The sequence below is a fragment of the Microcebus murinus genome, chromosome 22 (genome assembly GCF_040939455.1).
Source record: "Microcebus murinus isolate Inina chromosome 22, M.murinus_Inina_mat1.0, whole genome shotgun sequence".
NCBI lineage: Eukaryota > Metazoa > Chordata > Mammalia > Primates > Cheirogaleidae > Microcebus > Microcebus murinus.
Window position 1 is genome coordinate 21,240,082 of NC_134125.1, and position 19,494 is coordinate 21,259,575.

The 19,494-nt window shown below is 50.5% G+C and overlaps 1 protein-coding gene across 1 annotated transcript; it reads right to left on the bottom strand.

Annotated features, from left to right (window-relative positions):
• Positions 1 to 649: 649 nt before the first annotated feature.
• Positions 650 to 19,286, bottom strand: PES1 (pescadillo ribosomal biogenesis factor 1). The gene is made up of 15 exons (XM_012763920.3): positions 19,165 to 19,286; positions 16,933 to 17,012; positions 16,023 to 16,176; positions 11,520 to 11,629; positions 7,868 to 8,039; positions 7,703 to 7,792; positions 4,760 to 4,876; positions 4,575 to 4,649; positions 4,302 to 4,391; positions 4,021 to 4,151; positions 3,535 to 3,660; positions 3,248 to 3,432; positions 2,433 to 2,596; positions 2,123 to 2,284; positions 650 to 1,152 (listed from the first exon to the last, which is right to left on the bottom strand). The coding sequence occupies exons 1-15, from the start codon at positions 19,186 to 19,188 to the stop codon at positions 1,069 to 1,071; spliced, it is 1,764 nt and encodes a 587-aa protein (XP_012619374.1). The 5' UTR covers positions 19,189 to 19,286; the 3' UTR covers positions 650 to 1,068.
• Positions 19,287 to 19,494: the final 208 nt, after the last annotated feature.

The window sequence follows — 19,494 nt, forward strand, 5'->3', positions numbered from 1 at the left end:
GCTCCAGACAAGGGCACCCCGAGGAGTCTGTCCTGGGAGGGGCTCAGAGTGAGCACCCAGAGCTCGGGTTCCAGCCTGGCTCTGCTGTGATGCACGGTCCCAGGAAAGGGCATATCCCCTCGGCCTCAGCAGGGTCACAGGTCAGGCTGCTGGCAATGCCCACACCTGGTGTTATTCTGCCCACGAGCCCAAGAGAGCAAGCAGGGGTGGCCCCTCACCTCAGGTCCCCACAAATCAGGCTCTGGCTTTTTCCTACTTGGCCAACTCCAGCAGGAAGTGATGAAAATCAGGGCTGGTGTTTACTAAGTTCTTACTACACACCTAATGCTACTGAGTCCATAGATAAAGTTATCACTGAACCCTCAACACATCCCTTTGAAAAGACTCTAGAATTTCTAGCAATAATTTACACAGGAGGAAGCAAGTTCACAGAGGGGAAAATGCCTGGGCTAGAATGTGAGCCAAGGTCTGACCGATGCAGAGCTCAAGCCCACAACCTCTGTGCCTCTGTTCTGGAATCCCTGGACCTGAAGGGGTCCTTGGACACTGCAAGCTCTGAGCAGTGCCCAGGTCCACCTCAGTAAATACCCGCAGAGCGCTAGGTGGCCCTTCTCCAACCTCAGGAAGGCTCATGAACACAGAATCCAACTGACTGCAAAAGTCCAGCCGTTTAATAACAAATACCATCCCCCCAACACTCACCTCATCACAGCACCCCAAGAATCATGGGTCCAACTGTGAGAGGTGGAGAGCTGTGCAAAGCCAGGGTGAATGGGGGCAGCAGGTGAGGGGCTGGTTAGACTCCTGTACTGTCTCCTGGGAGTACAGAATCAGGCTGGGCACAGAGGCCTCTTCTCTGCTCAGCTCCCAGCTGGCAGCCACCAAGGGAGGCCAGAGCTGCCCACGGCTCCAGCCAGAAAGCATGAAAGGGCCAGGGCTGGCCAGGGGAAAAAGGGGAATGTGAACAGAAGTGACTCTGGTCTATCACCAAGCTTAGGTCCTCTGGCCTGCCTTTGCCATGCCCAGCTGCCAGGAACTGGTCTCAGCCCAGTGGAGGGCTGCCAGCGCTCACACCGGCCTTGCCTTCTTGGCCTTCTTCTCAGACCTCACGGCCTCATCATGGGCTTTCCGCTTTTCCGCCAGCTTGTTGGCCTGTGGGGAGGAAGGGGAAAATCAGACTGGGATGTGTGGTGGGGATGGGAAAGGGAGGAGAATCTCCTTCCTTCTTCTCAACACTGTCCCTTAAAAGCAGAGCTTCCAAAAAAATTCACGGGCACACTCCCTTTGGAAAAAAATCTACTTGACCCACTTTTTCATGGTGAAAAAATAGGCCCTATCCCTGCCTTTATGACACTTTATGAGTAGAGGATGGGCCACACATTGTATTTCATCATGAAAAGAAGTTCATATTATAGTTACACAAAAAATCATACTTCAAAACAATGTGTTATTACATGCAAAAGAGCCCAGGGGCTGGCACTACAGCTCTCTACTCTGAGAGGACTGTGAGCCACTTCTGCACCACCCATTACAGAGTTCTGGGTGCACGAGTTTGTCCGTTAGTGTATGTATGTATGTATGTATGTATGTATGTATTTTAGACAGGGTCTTGTTCTGTTGCCTGAGCTGGAGTGCAGTGGCATGACCACAGCTCACTGTAGCCTCATACTCCTAGGCTCATGTGATCCTCCTGCCTCAGCCTCCTGAGTAGCTGGGACTGCAGTTGTGAGCCACCGCACGTGGCAATTTTTTTAAAACAAGCATATACTTTGTGAACAAGAAAAAAAAAACTAGGAGAAAAACTGAACGCAAGCTTCCCACAGTCCCTGAATCTGCCGGGATTGATCCATTCCCAGTTCCCAGATCTCAGCAGACTCAGAAACAGCCGGGTGCAGGGCAGGGAATGAAGCCCCAAGGAAAGCTGGGGCCAGAACTCATGGTACCAAGATGCCTACACAGGCCTGGATGGGGCCCCAGAGGCTGGGAGGGGCCATGGAGGTGACCTCAGGAAAACACTGGAGAGAGGAGAAAACACTGCTCAGAGGAGAGCCAGCCACCTGAATTCACCTCAGTTCACATCGGTGGCCATAACCGAGGTCTCAAGTAGACGGCCAAGACTTACCTCGCGGATTTTGCGCCTCTTGCCAAACATGATCTTGTTGTACAGGTACTTCTCCCGCTTTCTCATCATCATGATGGCCAGGCGCTTGGCCTCGCTCTCCTCCTCCTGCGCCAGCCGCTGCTTGTCCTCCAGCTTCACAGTGCCTTCCATCACCCGGGGCTTCTGGGGACACAGGCAGGACGCTAGTGGGGACAGGTGGCCCTCTCCCCACAAGTCCCCTGGCTCCTGCCGCCTTTTGGGGCCAGGGAATGCACCAAGTGGCCAGCGGGGACACTTCCCAGGCTGCACCCCCAACCCAGGACCCCCATACCTTCCCCTCCATCCTCTGCTCCTCCAGAGCTGTCAGTCGGGCTTCTTCCTCCTTTTCTGAACCAGTCTCCACATCTTCCTCCTCCTCTTCATTTTCTCCCCCTTCATCACCATCACCTTCGTTGTCTTGCTCTTCCTCCTCCTCTTCTGACTCATTCAAGTTTCCTATAGACAGCCAATAATTCAATAACTTCTTTTTTTTTTTTTTTTTTTTCCCAGAGACATGGTCTCATTCTGTCACCCAGACTGGAGTATAGCAGCGCCATCATAGCTCACTGCAACCTTGAACTCGTGGGGTCAAGCGATCCCCCTTCCTCAGCTTCCCAGCCTCAGTGGCTGGGATGACAGGTGTGCACCACCATGCCTGGCTAATTTATTTTTTGTAGAGATGGGGTCTCACTATGTCGAACAGACTGAGCCACTAACTTCTGAATGCCCAGGAGCCTGCTTTTCCCTGGCAGGGTGAGAATAGGCCCGGGCATCATCCTTTCTGACCCTCCTGTCTTCAGTCATGGGGACATTTCAAAGGAAGTTCAGGGATGTCCCAACTTTGGTCCCTTCTGGCACCTCCCCGCAGCCCCAGTTACCTTCCAAAGAAATTGCAAGTGCCCACTTCTGAGCTATCACACCTCCAGTGTAAATACTGATGTCAACTCAGCCCACTCCTCTGCTCAGTTACCCTGAATGTCAAATAACACCTGAGTGTAGGGTGTAAAGGGTTCTCCTAAGCTTTTCTCCGAAGGGCTGTTTGCTCCTGCGGCCCTGTTCCCCAGTGCCTGCCACCTTTGCAGCCAGGGCTAGCTCCTTCCCGCTCACCTGGGTCCTCTCCCCGCTGCAGCGCCAGCAGCTTCAGCTTCTCAGGTGGGATGTAATCTCCTTCCTTCTCGGACACGAATGGTGAGAGGTGCGGGGGCAGCTGCACGCCAGGGAAGTACTCTGCCACGGGGAGGAGGAGCCGGGCGTTCACAGAGTCAAACACCCACTGGGGCTGCACGTAGTACCTGGTTCAGAGTGGTGGGCGGCGACAGGTCACAGAGTGCAACTCAAGGTCCCATGGCATCCCTCTACCCCCAGAAATCCAGATGAGGGCCTCAGGGGCCTACCTGCCAATGACGGAGGTCTGTTGCCCAGGCCGGTCGATAATCTGGTGGGTGATGCAGGAGTCTGTGACATCATAGGTGGCCCCAATGCATACAGACTTGTCCCACGATACGTCCCCCCCAAAACTCCTACAGGCACAGAGAGAGCCCACATGTTGCCCAGGTATGAGCTGCCTGCCCTGGCAGCCCAGGCCTCCTAGGAGGCAGCTGTACCCTCCCTACCCTATGAGCCTTCCATCTGTGCCCACACCTCCAGTCCTGGCCTAGTGGAGACCCTTCACCCACTGCCCATCCTTCTGCCCCGAGCTGGTAATAAAGTGATGGCAGCTCCACCCTTTGTCGAGTGGCTCCTATGTGCTCGGTGCTATGCTGAGCACTTTCCCTGTAAGAGGTGGAAAGTGGCGCCGTCTCAATGTCACCGAAGGGCATGCAGGGCAGGACCCAGACCAGAGCGTGGCAGAGCTGCTGGCTGGCCCTTGAGCCCCTTACCTGATGATGAAGGCCAAGGCCTCTCGGGGCACCTCTCGATTCAGGAAGAACTTCAAGCCCTCAAAAAGCTTCTTGTGCTTTTCCTGTGCTTCTGTTTCTTTCCTCTGTTCCTCTTCCTGCACTGCCACCTCCTGCCGAAAGAAGGGCCAGGCCTCGCACCACCGCTGCAGGACCAGGGTTGGAGGCAACACCCTCCCCAGCATCTTCTAGATCCTAGATCTTCTGGATGCCAGCTCCCATTCCCCTTCCAACTCCCTTCTGGAAGGCAGTGCAGCGCTCACCCCATCGGCAGGAAACTCATCCACTTCAGCCTCCTCCTCCGCGGCAGGCACCACCACGCGGGCCAGGCTGGCACTAAGGGCTGCCAGTTTCTATAGGACACAAACAGGATAGCTGCTTGCAAGTAGGGGACCTTGTCTGGCGCTTGGCCAGGGTGGGGAGGGGCAGCAATGACAATTCTGGGCCATCAGTGGGTTTGGGTTCCAAGTGCAAGCCCTGAGACCCCCAGAGGGGCTGGGAACAGGGACCACCCTCCAGGGAGAAGCCTCTCTCACCTCCATAGAGCTCTCGGAATCCAGTGCGTAGGTGCCCTCACTGGCCTGGGTCTCTGTGTGGGCCTGGCTGTCGAGCTTGGAGGCAAGCAGAAGGTCAGAGGGAAGAGGACACCACAGTCCCTCCCCTCTGTGTGGAGAAGGCTGTGGCCCCTGCACCGTGGTCAGAGGTGCTGGGGTGGGCCTACCTTGGGGGGGTAGTGGAGGTTGAGTGACTGGTAGAGGCGGAAGTTGACAAAGCCCAGCAAGGTGGTATAGAACTCGGTGAAGGTGGCCATGACCCTGTAGTCCACATCTGTTGGGTGCTGGGGAGCATAGGAGGAACAGAGAAACCATGTCGGGGGCATGTCTGACCTACCCGAGGACCCCAAGCAACTTGGGAACAGCCCTACCTTGGGAATGCTGCCCTAGGCAAAGGGTGGCATGGCATGTCCCCACCTAAGGGCACTCTTGGCAAGTGAGGCTCTGGATAGGGGCCCCGAGGGTTAGCCAGACCCCCATACCATGAAGGAAGGGATTCGGAGGAGGGCCTTACTGGCCCTCCCTTCTCCCGTGCCATCATCCTTCAAGTCTAACTCAGACTTTTGTCCTTGGAGAGACTGCTTTCCCTGACCTAGTCAGAGGGCATGCCTTCTCCATCACCCATCCCACAGGCTTGGTTTCATGCCTGCTCTAGGGCTAGCTTGTTTTTTTTTTTTTTTTTTTTTTTTTGAGACAGAGTCTTACTTTGTTGCCCAGGCTAGAGTGAGTGCCGTGGCATCAGCCTAGCTCACAGCAACCTCAAACTCCTGGGCTCAAGCGATCCTACTGCCTCAGCCTCCCGAGTGGGGGCTACAGCCATGTGCCACCATGCCTGGCTAAATTTTTATATGCATATTTTTAGTTGGTCAATTAATTTCTTTCTATTTTTAGTAGAGACGGGGTCTTGCTCAGGCTGGTTTTGAACTCCTGAGCAATCCGCCCGCCTTGGCCTCCCAAAGTGCTAGGATTACAGGCGTGAGCCACCACGCCCAGCCTCTAGGGCTAGCTTGTACATGCCAGCAGCACAGCCCTTCCAGAGCCTAGCACCTGGCCCAGAGGAAGGGCTGATAAACCCTGGGTGACTAAGGTGACTTGGGAAGGTCACGCTGGCTGGGGGCAGTGGATGGACAGGACTTAGCCTATCCACGTCCTAGCAGGAGCCTTGAGATGGACACTCAGAAGTCAGTGGCCCCTCCTCAGGCCCAAGCCTGGGCTCAAGCCGAGGGCCCAGGACAGGCACAGGCAGCTGGCCTGGCTCAGCCCCAGGGAGCTCTTGGGAAATGGTGGGCAGAGAAACTACTTCCTTGGGGCAAAGAAAGGCACAGAGCCACCCTCACAAGCTGCCAACCCAGCAAGCAGGGGATATGGAGGGATCATTTTGGCCCTAGAGGAGTTAAAAAAGCAAAATGGGGCAAAGATCTGAGACCTAGACAGAAGTATGTAGACTCCTGAATGACACTGCCCTCTAAAATCAGGGAGACCTACTGAACCCTGAGACACGGCAGGCTGTACTGAGCAATGTCAATATGGATAATGATTACCAGGGGTGACTCTGGGCTGTTTCCATATTCTCCTGCCAGGCAGTGACCTGTACTGTGGGGGCACAGGGGCCAAGAGGTGCCCTGCCAGTCCCCACACGCATACCTCCATCCTTCTACAAGAATCTGCCAGGGGTTCCCATGGGCCTGGGGGGCACATTTGGACACCAACCCCACTTCCCATAGTACAGGACTGAACAGGGTGCCCCTGCCCCCACTACTGGCCTGGGTCCCACTGCTGTGGGCCCAACACTAGCTGCTTAGGGGAGGGGCACACCAGGGCCCCTGCAATGACCTAGTACCAGTCCCCTATCCTTTACTGAGAGGAAGCAGTGGCAGCAAATCAGCCAGGGAGGAAGGAAGAATGGGTGGCCCCTTCCCTTCCCCCAGGGCCAGCTGCGTGGAGGCTGGCCCTCCACAGGGCCCTATTCACCACCCAGAAGGACATACAAAGACCAGTCTGAGCAGCATGGGGGTGGGACATCAGAGAAAAGGAAAGACAGAGAGGAAGGCAGGAAGGAAGGAGGAGGAGAGGAATGGAGAGGGAAAGAGGGAGGAAGAGCCACAGGCTCTGACCACCCACGCCCACCCCAGGGAGTGGGAACAGGGACTGCTGAGGGCCAAGCCCGCCTTTTGCCCACAGACAGCCTGCAGCCTCACCACCAGGCAGCTACGCAGTCAGGACAGGTTCCAGTCTGTGGGGTTCGCAGCCCCACCAGCCCAAGACCTTGGGAGGGCCTGGCTGGCCCTGGAGCACCTGCTACCCTGGGCAGCAAACCCACTGTTCAGGAGGCTGGCAGCGTGTGCGCTCTGCTGAAGGCATCAGTTCCCACTCAGGGAACAGGCAGGAAGTTGGGCCAAATGCAGGCCCGCAGAGCGAGGAGCCTGGCAGAGACCCTCTGGGGGACTGGAGGCTAATGACATCTTCACACAGAGAAAAAACCAGGATTTCTCTCAGTGGATCCCTGCTAGCAACTCCCAGGATTAAAAGAAGATCAGTAAGAAGCAGGGCTCTTCCTCCCCAGCCCCGCCCCATCCTCCAGCCCGTGAGCAGGCGTGGCAGGGAGGAGGACGCGGGGGTGGGAGACAAGGCAGCTGGGCCAAGGTTAGGCAGCTGCCAGCGGGGAGTGGGGATGAGGACGCCAGCCGGTCTGCGGGCAGGGTAGGGCTCTGCCACTGTCCCTGCGGTGGCACCGCATGGTGCTGGGTGAGCAGGCAGGTAACGGCCCCTGGCAGCCGCCCTCACTGTTCATTCAGTACCGTAAAGGGCCAAGCACTGGGCACCGTTAAGGTTTTGTCCTTATATCCTCATGACAAGGCTCAGATACTACTGACTGGGATGCAGAGTGATTAAGGAACACGTCCAAGGTCAGGCAGCTGGCAGGTGCGGCTCCGGGCTCCTGCTCTTCACTTTTGACGCTTTGTATGTGGCACATTCCCCCTACCCCAGGCTACCCCCTGCCAATAGTCAGGACTCCAGCTGGACTCCACAGAACAGCACAATCCCCTTTTCTCCATGCCCCCATGTCTGTCTAGCAGCCAGCTCGAGCCCCTCCCCATGGGCACACTCACGTCGTGGGAGAAGGCGTAGGGAGTGATCCACACGATGGGCTGTCCCAGCACCTCGGCCTGGTAGTAAATGCCTTTGATGGACAGGAAGACCTGGGTGGGGACGAACAGCACAGTGAAGACCATGGGGTAGCGGGGCAGGGTGCCCACCAGGCAACCCAGGCTCACCTTACGCAGGGCACGGGCAGCAATGACGTAGTGCATGAACTCCACAGTGAGCCGACGGCAGAGCTGAATGGTGTTCACATGGCACTTGCCAGTCCTCGGGAAGGTGGAAAAGAGGAAGCACATGGAGAGGGCATCGTCCAGGTCCCGCAGAGCGTCAATGAACGTGGGGTACCTGGAGGACCGGGAGGGCAGCACTTAAGGCTAGTTTAGCCTGGGCTCCGAGGAGGGTCCTGACCTTGCCACCCCAGAGGCCTATTCCCAAAGCCAGGCCTTGCCGCTGCCTCCTGACCTGGCAAGAGCAGCTTCCCCACAGCTGGCCACAGCCCTGGGAGGAACCCCTTAACCAGGATGATCCTGAAAGGAGCCCTCGAGATACCCACTGCTCACCAAAGACCCAGCCTTGACCCACTTCCGTATTTTGTGGTGAATGAGGGTAGATGAAGTCAGTGGAGAGTCTCTGATTCTTTTTGAGGCAGAAACTTTAGTTAAAGAAAATCAGGAGGTCCAAGATGGAAAACAAAAACATGAAGCTGGCTGGGTGTGGTGGCTCACCCCTAGAATCCTAGCACTCTGGGAGGCAGAGATGGGAGGATCACTTGAGGTCAGGAGTCTGAGACTAGCCTGAGCAAGAGTGAGACCCATCTCTACTAAAAATAGAAAAAATTAACCGGGCCTGGTGGTGTGCACTTGTAGTCTCAGCTACACGGGAGGCTGAGGCAGGAGGATACCATGAGCCCAGGAGTTTGAGGTTGCTGTGACCTAGGTTGACGCTATAGTGCTCTAGCCCAGGCAACAGACTGAGACTCTGTCTCAAAAAAAAAAAAAAAAAAAAGAAAAGAAAAAAGAAAACATGAAGCTGCCCTAGCAGACTCAGCGAGTGGAGAGGGCTGCCTCCCCTCAGAGCACTTATGTCTGGGCCTGGTCACAGGACACCAGAGGGTGTTATGTCTTCCTTGTCTCTCATCACCCAAACCCCTGTCTAGGTGGCAGAACCAATGAGACCTAGAGAATTGGGTCCTGGGTCAGGAAGAGCCAGAGCCAAGAATGTGCTTCCAGGAATACAGTGGTAAACAAAGGAAGCCAATGAGAATGAGCCCCCTGGGCGGGATCCACTACTGTGTGGCTGCCCTGCTGAGGACAGAGGTGTGGGGCATGGAGAAGACACTGTACCACGAGTAATGACCCCTGGATTCTAGTCTCATTCTGAGCTGTGACGCAGGGTGGTTCACTTGGCCTCACCCAGCCCCAGTTTCATCTGGAAAATGACATCGTGAGAACAGTCTGGTTGGTTTAAAACTGGGCTCTTGTAGCTTCCTAGAAATAAATGCCTTGGGACCAAGTGGACAGACAGACAGACAGACAGGGCTTCAAGCCTCCCTCCCACAGCCAGATTTGCTGCCAGAGCCTCTGGCATCCACATTGCCTTCCAGGAAGCTTCCTTTTGAAGAAAGCGTTCTGCTATTTCTAAAAGGACTCTGGGCTGGGCATGGTGGCTCATACCTGTAATCTTAGCATTTTGGGAAGCTGAGGCAGGATGATCATTTGAGCCCATGAGTTTGAGACCAGCCTGGGCAACATAGCGAGACCCTGTTTCTACCAAAAAAAGAAAATTAGCAGGGCATGGTGGTACACACCTGTAGTCCTACCTACTCAGGAGGATCGCTTGAGCCCAGGAATCCCAGTGAGCTGTGATTTTGCCACTGCACTCCAGCCTGGGTGACAGAGTGAGATATTGGCTCAAAAACAAAATGAGACTCTGAAAGCCATGGGACCAGATGTCGCCCAAAGGTCTTCCAGCCTGAGATGGCATTATTCATTGTAGGGAGTCAGGAGAGTTCTTCCAGGTCTTTGAACCCAGGCCAAGATGGAAGAAAGCCCTGCAGGGACCTCACGAGGCAGCAGGAGGGGAGATGTCTGATTTTGTAGTATAGCAGCAAGAACCTCAATCAGCCCCCTCTGGTGCCTCGTGGTTTCCTAACTCACCACCTTACAGATGAAACCAAGTACTCAGGCCTTTTGCAGAAACAACATTGGCCATTTCTGAGCCACTTGCTTTTCTTCCTGAAGCTCTGGCTCTGGTTAAGGGGAAGGGGAGGTGATATGGAATGGGAACTCCACAACCAAACCACTACCAGGTGTATGAGTCCAAGCACTTACTTTCTTCTTGTGCATTTTTTTTTCATTTGTTTCACAGAACAGCTATGTGTCATAGCCGGGATAGGAACTACCATCACTTCCCTGTTAGTGATGAGGACTCGCTCAGAGCAGGAACTGTGCTCTGGGCTGGTGTGAGAGCACCAGCTGTCTAGCTGCTAAGCCAGGGCTCTCCCTGTGAAGCCCACAGTGGGCTGAATGCAGCCAAGCCCATCTGCCTTAGAACTAAGTGTTCCTGGCTATCAGCCCCCCAGGGAAGACATATATTCACTATTCCACGGTTTGTAAACTTTATCACTACTGGCATTTTGGGCCAGACTGTTCTGTGCATTGTGGGGTGTTTGGCAGCATCCCTGGCCTCTATCCACTAGATACCAATAGCACCCCCATCTGAGTGGTGAGAAACAAGTATCTCTAGACATTGCCAAATGTCCCCTGGGGGGTAAAATCACAGATGCTTAAGAATCACTGACTTAGCTCATGAATGAGGGGATATGCGAAGGCTGGAACGGTTTAGACCAGAGGTGTCCAGTCATGTCTCCTGGGTCTCACCACGTACCCTATGTGCAGTCCCAGAGCTCTGGCTCTCCCACACCACAGGGCCTTTGCACTTGCTATTGCTTTGCTAGGAACGTGCTTCCCTTGGCTGGCTCAAATGTCTCCTCTCACATGTCTCCTATGATAAGCCTTTAACTAACATACCTCCCCCAGTCTCCTTCACGCTGTTCACATCCCTCATGGCACTCTCTGCAACTTGCAATCACTACAGTGATTTGCTAGTTTGGTTTCTGGTCTGCCTCCTCCAAAAAGATGCAAGCTCTTTGAGCAGGATCTTGGTCTTGTCCCCTATTGTATCCATGTTGCTAGGACAGGGCCTGGCAGGGAATGAAGAGAAAGCAATGTTCTGTTTCCGTTTAAGAGACGGGGTCTCGCTTTGTTGCCGGCATTGGAGTACAGTGGCATGATCATAGCTCACTGCAGCCTTGAACTCCTGGACTCAAGTGATCCTCCTACCTTCTGAGTAGCTGGGACAGGTGTGTACCACCATACCCGGCTAATTTTTACAAAACTTTTTTTTTTTTTTTTTTTTTTTTTTTTTTTTTTTTGAGACAGAGTCTCGCTTTGTTGCCTAGGCTAGAGTGAGTGCCATGGCGTCAGCCTAGCTCACAGCAACCTCAAACTCCTGGGCTCAAGCGATCCTACTGCCTCAGCCTCCCAAGTAGCTGGGACTACAGGCATTCGCCACCATGCCCGGCTAATTTTTTTTATATATATTAGTTGGCCAATTAGTTTCTTTCTATTTATAGTAGAGACGGGGTCTCGCTCTTGCTCAGGCTGGTTTCGAACTCCCGACCTCGAGCAATCCACCCGCCTCAGCCTCCCAGAGAGCTAGGATTACAGGCGTGAGCCACCGCGCCCGGCTACAAAACTTTTTGTAGAGATGGTGTCTTGCTATGTTGCCCAGGCTGAGAAAGCAGGGTTCTGAGGGCTCACTCACCGCTCCTTGATGATGTGGTCAAGTTTATAGTTGGGCTTATTGTCCTTCAGGCGCTCCACGGTGTTCCACTCACTCTTCCCATAGGCCTTCCGGAGCTTCCGGACAAACACCTGGAAGTGTTTGTCACAAACACTGATACTGGGGCCAAACACTTCTGGACGCCCTTCTCCCATGGAGTTGGATTTGTGGGCAGGAGGACTCTCGATGCCTCCTGAAGCTGGCCTCGGCTGTCTGCCTGTGCGACCTCTCGGCCCAAGATTTGCAAAACAGCCAAATCCAAAGAGCACCAAGACTGACCTATTAACCTGCAGATCTAGACTAGGCACCCCTGCTGACAATGCACAGATGTGCTGACTCCACACGTTCACGTGTAAAGAAGGTAAGGCACAGCAGTCCCATGTCCAACCAAGAAGAGATGCCAAGTGACCTGCCACTGAGGTAGATCAGTGTGGGAAGGACTGACTTGCATTCCCAACACCAGACTGTGCCAGCATGAAACAAGCTGTGGTTCCATGTGGGGCACGGAGGCATCCGGAAAATGCATGGGGTTGTGGGGTCAGGTCCTCCAAGCCAATTGACTTCTTCCTCTAAGCATGTCTTTTCAGGCCCAGCCCCAGTACTCCTCAGAGGCTCAAAGGCTACCTCTGCTGGGATTATAGACAGCAGCTCTGGGACAGCCATCTCCTATTACGAGCCTGCTTCCAACACAGCTGACGTAGCTGCAAAACCCAGCAGCATAAAAGGTCCAGCTACACGCCTCAATGGGCTTGGGCAATAGGGCCAGCAGGCAGCTGCTGCCCAGTCCCCTGTGGGCCGCCAGGTGGCGCCCCATGCCTCTAGGCCAGGGGCCACAGTCTGGTCCTGCTCCCAGTCAAAGGTGTCAGTAGCAACTGTCTACTTTCAATTACTTGCATTTGGTACAAATAGGTTTCTGCTTTCTCTGTGGTATTTGAGTATTTAATGATTTCTATTTGTGGAATAAAAGGCTTGGTCTCCTGGGAGCAATCTCAACAAGAATCAGAACAGGAGCTATTTCTTTGGGCAGAAACACACAGAAAGCCCCCAAAAAGCACCATCTTTGCCTCAAGAGCAAAAAATTTAATCTTTCAGAAAGGACCAGGGAAAACGTTTAACAGATAAAGTACTAATCATTTACCAGGTTCTGTATAAATGATTTCCATATACAAGCACACCCCAGAGATATTGTGGATTGGGTTTTAGACCGTTGCAATAAAATGGGTATCATAACAGTTATGATTTTTTTAATTTCCTAGTGCATATAAAAGTTATGTTTACATTACAGTAGAGTCTATTAAGTGAGCATTGTGCCTTAAAAAACAATGTACATACATTACACCTATAATCCCAGCACTTTGAAAGGCCAAGTGGCAGGATCATTTGATGCCAAGAGTTCCACACAGCCTGGGCAACACAGTGAGACCACATCTCCATGAAATATAAGAAAAATTAGCCAGGTGTGGTGGCACATGCTTACAGTCGTCTCAGCTACTCAGGAGGCTGAGGCAGGAAGATCACTTGAACCTAGGTGCTTGAGGGTGCAGTGAGCTATGATGACACCACTGTACCCCAGCCTAGATGACAATGTGAGACCCTGTCTCTTAAAAAAAGAAAGAAAGAAAAAAAAAGATGTCAATGCTGTGCATGGAAAATTAAAAAATAATTTTGTAAGAATTTTTTTACTGCTAAAATGCTAATGATCGGCTGGGCGCAGTGGCTCACACCTGTAATCCTAGCACTCTGGGAGGCCAAGGCGGGTGGATTGCTCAAGGCCTGGAGTTCGAAACTAGCTCTGAGCAAGAGCGAGATCCCATCTCTACTATAAATAGAAAGAAATTAATTGGTCAACTAATATATATAGAAAAAATTAGCAGAGCATAGTGGTGCATGCCTGTAGTCCCAGCTTCTCGGGAGGCTAGGGCAGGAGAATTGCTTGAGCCCAGGAGTTTGAGGTTGCTGTGAGCTAGGCTGATGCCATGGTACTCACTGTAGCCTGTGCAACAAAGTGAGACTCTGTCTCAAAAAAAAAATAAAAATAAAAAATGCTAATGATCATCTGAATTTTCAGTGAGTCCTAGTCTTTTTGCTGGTAGGGGGTCTTGCCTTGATGTTGATGGCTGCTGACTGATCAAGGTGGTGGTTGCTAAAGGTTGGGGAGGCTGTGGCAATTTCTGAAAACAAGACAAAAATGAAGTGTGCCACATGGATTGAATTTTCCTTTCATGAAAGATTGCTCTGAGGCCAGGCATGGTGGCTCATGTCTGTAATCCTAGCACTCTGGGAGGCCAAGGTGGGAGGATTGCTTGAACTCAGGAGTTTGAGACCAGCCTGATCAGGAACAAGACCCTATCTCTATTAGAAATAGAAAAAAATTAGCCAGGTACTAAAAATAGGGGAAAAAAAATTAGCCAGGTACTAAAAATAGAAAAAAAAAAAACAACAGAATTAGCCAGGTATAGTGTTGCATGCCTGTAGTCCCAGCTACTCAAGAGGCTTAATTAAGAAAGAGGATCGCTGAGCCCAAGAGTTGGAGGTTGCTGTGAACTTGGCTGATGCCACGGCACTCTCTAGCCTGGCCAACAGAGCGAGAGACTGTCTCTAAAAAATAAAAATAAAAAAAGAGTGCTCTGTATCATGAAATGCTGTTTGATAGCATTTTACCTACTTACTATACAACTTCCTTCAAAGTTGGAGTCAATCCTCTCAAACCTTGCCAATGCTTCATCAACTAAGTTATATGTAATAATCTAAATCTCTTGTCATTTCAACAATATTCATGGCATCTTCACCAGGACGAGATTCCATCTCAAGAAATTCCTTTCTTTGCTCACCCATAAGAAGCAACTCCTAATCCATTCAAGTTTTATCATGAGATTTCAGCAATTCAGTTACCTCTTCAGACTCTGCTTCTAATTCTGTTCTGATTCTAGTTCTCTTGCTACTTCCACCATATCTGCAGTTATTTCCTCCACTGAGGTCTTGGACCCCTCAAAGTAATCTGTGATGGTCGTAATTAACTTCTTCCAAACTTTGTTAATGTTGACATTTGACCTCCTCCCATGAATCATGAATGTTCTTAATGACATCTATAATAGTGAATCCTTTCCAGGTTTTCAATTTACTTTGCCCAGATCTATGAGAGGAATCACTATCAATGGCAGCTATAGCCTTACAAAATATATTTCTTAAATAAGATGACTTAAAAGTCAAAATGACTCCTTGATCTATGGGCTGCAGAATATAATAGATACTATGTTAGCGGGCAGGAATACAGCATTAATCATCTTGTACATTCTCCACCAGAGCTTTTGGGTGACCAGGTGCATTGTCACTGAGCAGTAATATTTCGAAAGGAATCCTTTTTTCTGAGCAGCAGGTCTCAACAATGGGCTTAAAATATACAGTAAGCCATGCTGTAAACAGATGTGCTGTCATTCAGGCTTTGTTGTTCCATTTCTAGAACATAGGCAAAGTAGATTTAGCATAATCCTTAAGGGTCCTGGGATTTTCAGAATGGTAAATGGGCACTGGCTCCAACTTAAAGTCACCAGCTGCATTAGCCCCTAAGAAAAGAGTCCAGCCTATCCTATGAAGTTTTGAAGCCAGGCATTGACTTCTCTCTAGCTACGAAAGTCCTAGATGGCATTTTCTTCCCATAGAAGGCTGTTTCATCTACACTGAAAATCTGTTGTTTAGTGTAGCTATTTTCATCAATTATCTTAGCTAGATCTGGTTAACTCTGGCTGTTTTACTTTCTTATCATTTGTGCTCACTGCGGAGCACTATTAATTTCATTCAAGAACTTTCCCTCTGCATTCAGAAGTTGACTAACTCTTTGACCCCAAAGGCCTAGCTTTCAGCCTATCTTGGCTTTCAGCATGCCTTCATCTCTAAGTTTAATCTTGTATAGCTTTTGATTTATTAAAAAAGTGAGAAATATACAACTCTTTCACATGAACACTTATAGGCCATTGTAGGATTATTAATTGACCTAATTTAAATATTGTTGTGTCTCAGGGAATACGGAGGCCCAAGGTGAGGGAGAAAGACAGGACAACAGCCAAAGTGGAGCAGTCAGAATACACACATTTATCAATTAAGTTTACTGTCTTACATGGGCATGGTGTGGTGCCCCAAAACAATTACAATAGCAACATCAAAGATCCCTGATCACCATAACATATAAAATAATGACACAGAAACACAAAGTGAGGACACGCTGTTGGAAAAATGGCATTGAAAGACCTATTCAACACAGGGTTGCCACGAACCTTCAATCTGTAAAAAGCACAATATCTGCAAAGCACAACAGAATAAGGCACAATAAAGCAAGGTATGCCTACTATACATAATCTCAGATAATCCTCAAAACATCCCTTTGAGGTACTCCCTCCTAGTATAGGTTTGATCAGAGAGGGTAAGCAACCTGCCCAGGGTCACAGAGCTGTGAGGGGTACCCATCAGACCCTAGAGACCAGGCCTCACCTTGTATTCCCGGAACTTGTTGACAATGGGTTCATGGAGCAGAAACTTGATGTCTTTGATAAGGTAAAAAGTTCGGGCTGCAGTGGAGCCCTTGTTAACCTTCTTCTTGTGTTTGGGTTCATGGGGATAAATGCCCTTTAGGATGCACAGCCGCCTAGAAGACAGAAGCCATTTGTCATGTCAGTAAAGTACAGAATGCTGGCCACAGCTGGGCCAGAAACCAACAGTGAACAGGGAATGCAGGGCCCCTGTACTTAGAGAGCTCACATCCTACTGTAGGAGTCTGATGATGACAAGTTCCCCAATACACACAAAGATGTAGACTGTCACAAGCACCAGTAAGGAAGCAAATAAGACATTCAGAGGGGCTGAGAGGCAGGTACCCCTTTTGTTAATAGCTATAGGGGAGTCAGGAAAGGCCTTGTTGATAAATCAACATTTCAGTCACATAAAAGGGAAAGGGAAGAATATTATAAGAAGGGGGACAAAGACCACAAGATTGGAAAGAGCTGGGAATGTCTGAAGGACTAAAAATGGCCCAGGTGATCTGAAAAGGTCAGGGTCGGCCAGATGGCAGGGCCCAAAGGCCACACAGAAGTCTGGATTTGACTTCTCTAGCTATAGGATCAGGGATCTCCTCTGCTAGAAGAGAGGGGATGGGTGACAAAGACCCAGGACAACCCAGCTGGCCCATTATGATGACCCAGTTCTCCTCCAGCTTCCTTTCGGACCACAGCTGGCAGAGCATAGCTCACTAAAGCAAGGGAAGGTGAGGAGGAGAAGGAATACCAGAATTCCAGACAAGGTATGGAAGCTCAGGTAAGACAGGGATACAGCTGGGTTCTCACTGTGCAATTCAATGCCCAGGCTCCCTGAGGTCCCCCCACATTCCACCCCTCTCCAACCCCACCTGAAGTCAGCCAAGCTCAGCTGCAGCTTCTTCCGGGCTTTGTTTCGGGTGATGTAGTTGGTGGCAGAGCCACGCTCGTACTTTGGGAGAAAAAAAAAATTCTCTATGAGCAATGATTGCAGTGACTAATATCAAACTCTAGACATGCCTAAGTCCAGAGGCAACTCTCACTCTGGATAAGTGGCAGAGATGCTTCTGGGATAGGAAATGCTGTAGGGAGGGAGCCAACCTCCCTGAATGAGCTCTCCTGCACTGTCCTTATAGTTGTCAGCATAAGGAACACATACATCTATATGATGCTGGAGACTGTGAGGTTGCTCTAGATAGGGTGCCATGCCAAGCACTTAGTACTAGCTCTAAGTATTGGCCATTACAATTAGTATTATTTCATTTAATCCCCATAACAGCATTTCATTTAAGCCCCATGAAATAGTAACCACAGTTATCTGTTTATACAATGTGGTCTTTTGGGGAGTAAGGGACAAGCCATTGTAATATCGGAGATACCCCACCCAACCAATTTTGTTCCTTTGTGGGTACTATCACCCTGGTTGAAAACACACGTTCTAAGCCACACAGCTTCTCTCCTTCCCCACACAGTTATTCAACAGATAATAATAGGTCCCTTACCATGCTCAAAGTAATTAAGCTAGATGGTACCCCAGGCAATAAAGACAAAAGGCTTGGTCTCTACCTGTCCCCAAGAAGCATATTGTCTTGTGCAATCACCTGGATGCCTGTGATGCTAAGATGCTGCCTCATGTTCACATATCTGCTCACAAGAGACTAGCAATGCACTGTACCCAACAACCTACAATGCTAACCAAGCATGTCCTTTCCAAATGAGATCTTCCTTTGGAGTAATATAGCAAGGACCTCTTTGGCTAGGTCCAGCTGTAAAGAGACAAATCTGTAGCCTCCTGAAAGATATGTTTACAAGTAACTTAACAGTCATGAAACATACACTTCACTCATTCTTTCCTTCAGACATTCACTAATTATCTACTGGGGATATAACCCAGGCTAAGTCCTGGAGACACACAGAGGAGTTTCAGACTGCCTCAAGAAGTTGAGTTTTTATTAAAAGTGTTTTCCATTGCTGCATGGCACACATATCTCTGTCATCATGCTTACTTATTCTTTTAAATGGTAGGGGGATAAGTGGTTCAGAATGAGGTGATTTTACTTCCTGGTATATGCAGGGAGAGAATTCAGCAGTATCCAGAGACATTTCTGGTTGTTGGGTGCTACTGGCATTCAGTGGATAGAGAGTCAGAGACGTTGCTAAATCTCCTACAATGCACAGGACAGCCCTTCTCACAACAAAGAATATTCTAGCCCAAACAGCAATGGCTCAGAAACCTAGCTTTTAAAAACTGTAATGATTTGTCGATATATATGCATCTGCACCTCAAGGGCAGACTTTCCATGTTATACCTTTGTAGCTCCAATGGCTAGCACTGATAGTCAACAGTGTACTGGGTTAGAAACAAATCAGCAACAGAACCTTTCAAGCTAAAACACCTGAGCCAACTACATCTTTCTCATCCCTAACCCTCCCCCAATCTTTTTTCGTGCCACCAAGGTGAACAACTCCCCGAAAAACGCTGGCCATGTTACTCTCCATTTGACTGATTCCTTTGGCACTTAGAATAACATCCAAGCTCCTCACCACGGCTTCCAGGGCCTGCATGATTCAGTCCCTGCCCAACCCCAAACTCATCCGATGCCATTCCTCCTTTGGTTTACTACACCCCAGTCATCCTGATGTCCTTCCAATTCCTTTCACACAGCAAACTTATCCTATCTATTAGGTCTTGGCACTTTTTTTCCCCTGCCAGGCTTGCTTGCTAAGCTCTACCATGTTATGCCTCGAAGAGAACTTCCAAGACAACAACGTGATGGTGCTGCAGTTGTGAACTTTACCTAATGTTCACCATCCTTTAGGTAAACAGCTGTCTCATAGTTCTGCCTGCTTTAGGGATGAGGCTATGCTTCCTAAGCTCAACTCTCCGTCACAGTTCTTTCCATAGAAAGAACTCCAGAGTTCTTTCCCGGATTTCACTGGACGAGTGCTGCTGCCCTTGCCCATTTCTCGGACTGCTCGCGGCTGACTCCTGTCGCTTTGATCCCGTAGTTTCTGTCCCCACAAGCGGCCAAGGCCAGGGAAGAGCCGATCCCAGGCTCCGTCATCCCCACCTTCCGAGAAGCCCCAGCGTCTCTTCCACTTACCTTCTTCTTCTCAAGGCCTCCCATGGCTCCACGCCGAAAAGCCTACCAGCGAAGCACCGACAGCGCCACTTCCTCCCTCGTGGGCCTTGACAAGGGCCCTAAGGGCCCCACGCCGCCGGTTTGCGCGAGCTGCCCAATGATATGCCTGTGCAAGTCGAGGGAAAAGAGGTATTCCTCTTCTAGATTTACAACTCTAAAAAAATTAACTTCTCTTTCTATATTTTTTTCCACACGCCAATATGTTACGCACAGTTTAAATGTTTAAACAATATGGATATACAGGCATTTCTGTAATCACCCTGTTGACGATTGCCTGACAATGTGAGCCCC

Coding starts and splice junctions, on each gene's coding strand:
- PES1 (XM_012763920.3), bottom strand. CDS start 19,188: ATGGGAGGCCTTGAGAAGAAGAAG. Junction 11,630..16,022: donor ACAAGTTCCGGGAATACAAG/GTGAGGCCTGGT, acceptor AAACACTTCCAG/GTGTTTGTCCGGAAGCTCCG. Junction 3,661..4,020: donor GCCTTGGCCTTCATCATCAG/GTAAGGGGCTCA, acceptor CTGTGCCTGTAG/GAGTTTTGGGGGGGACGTAT.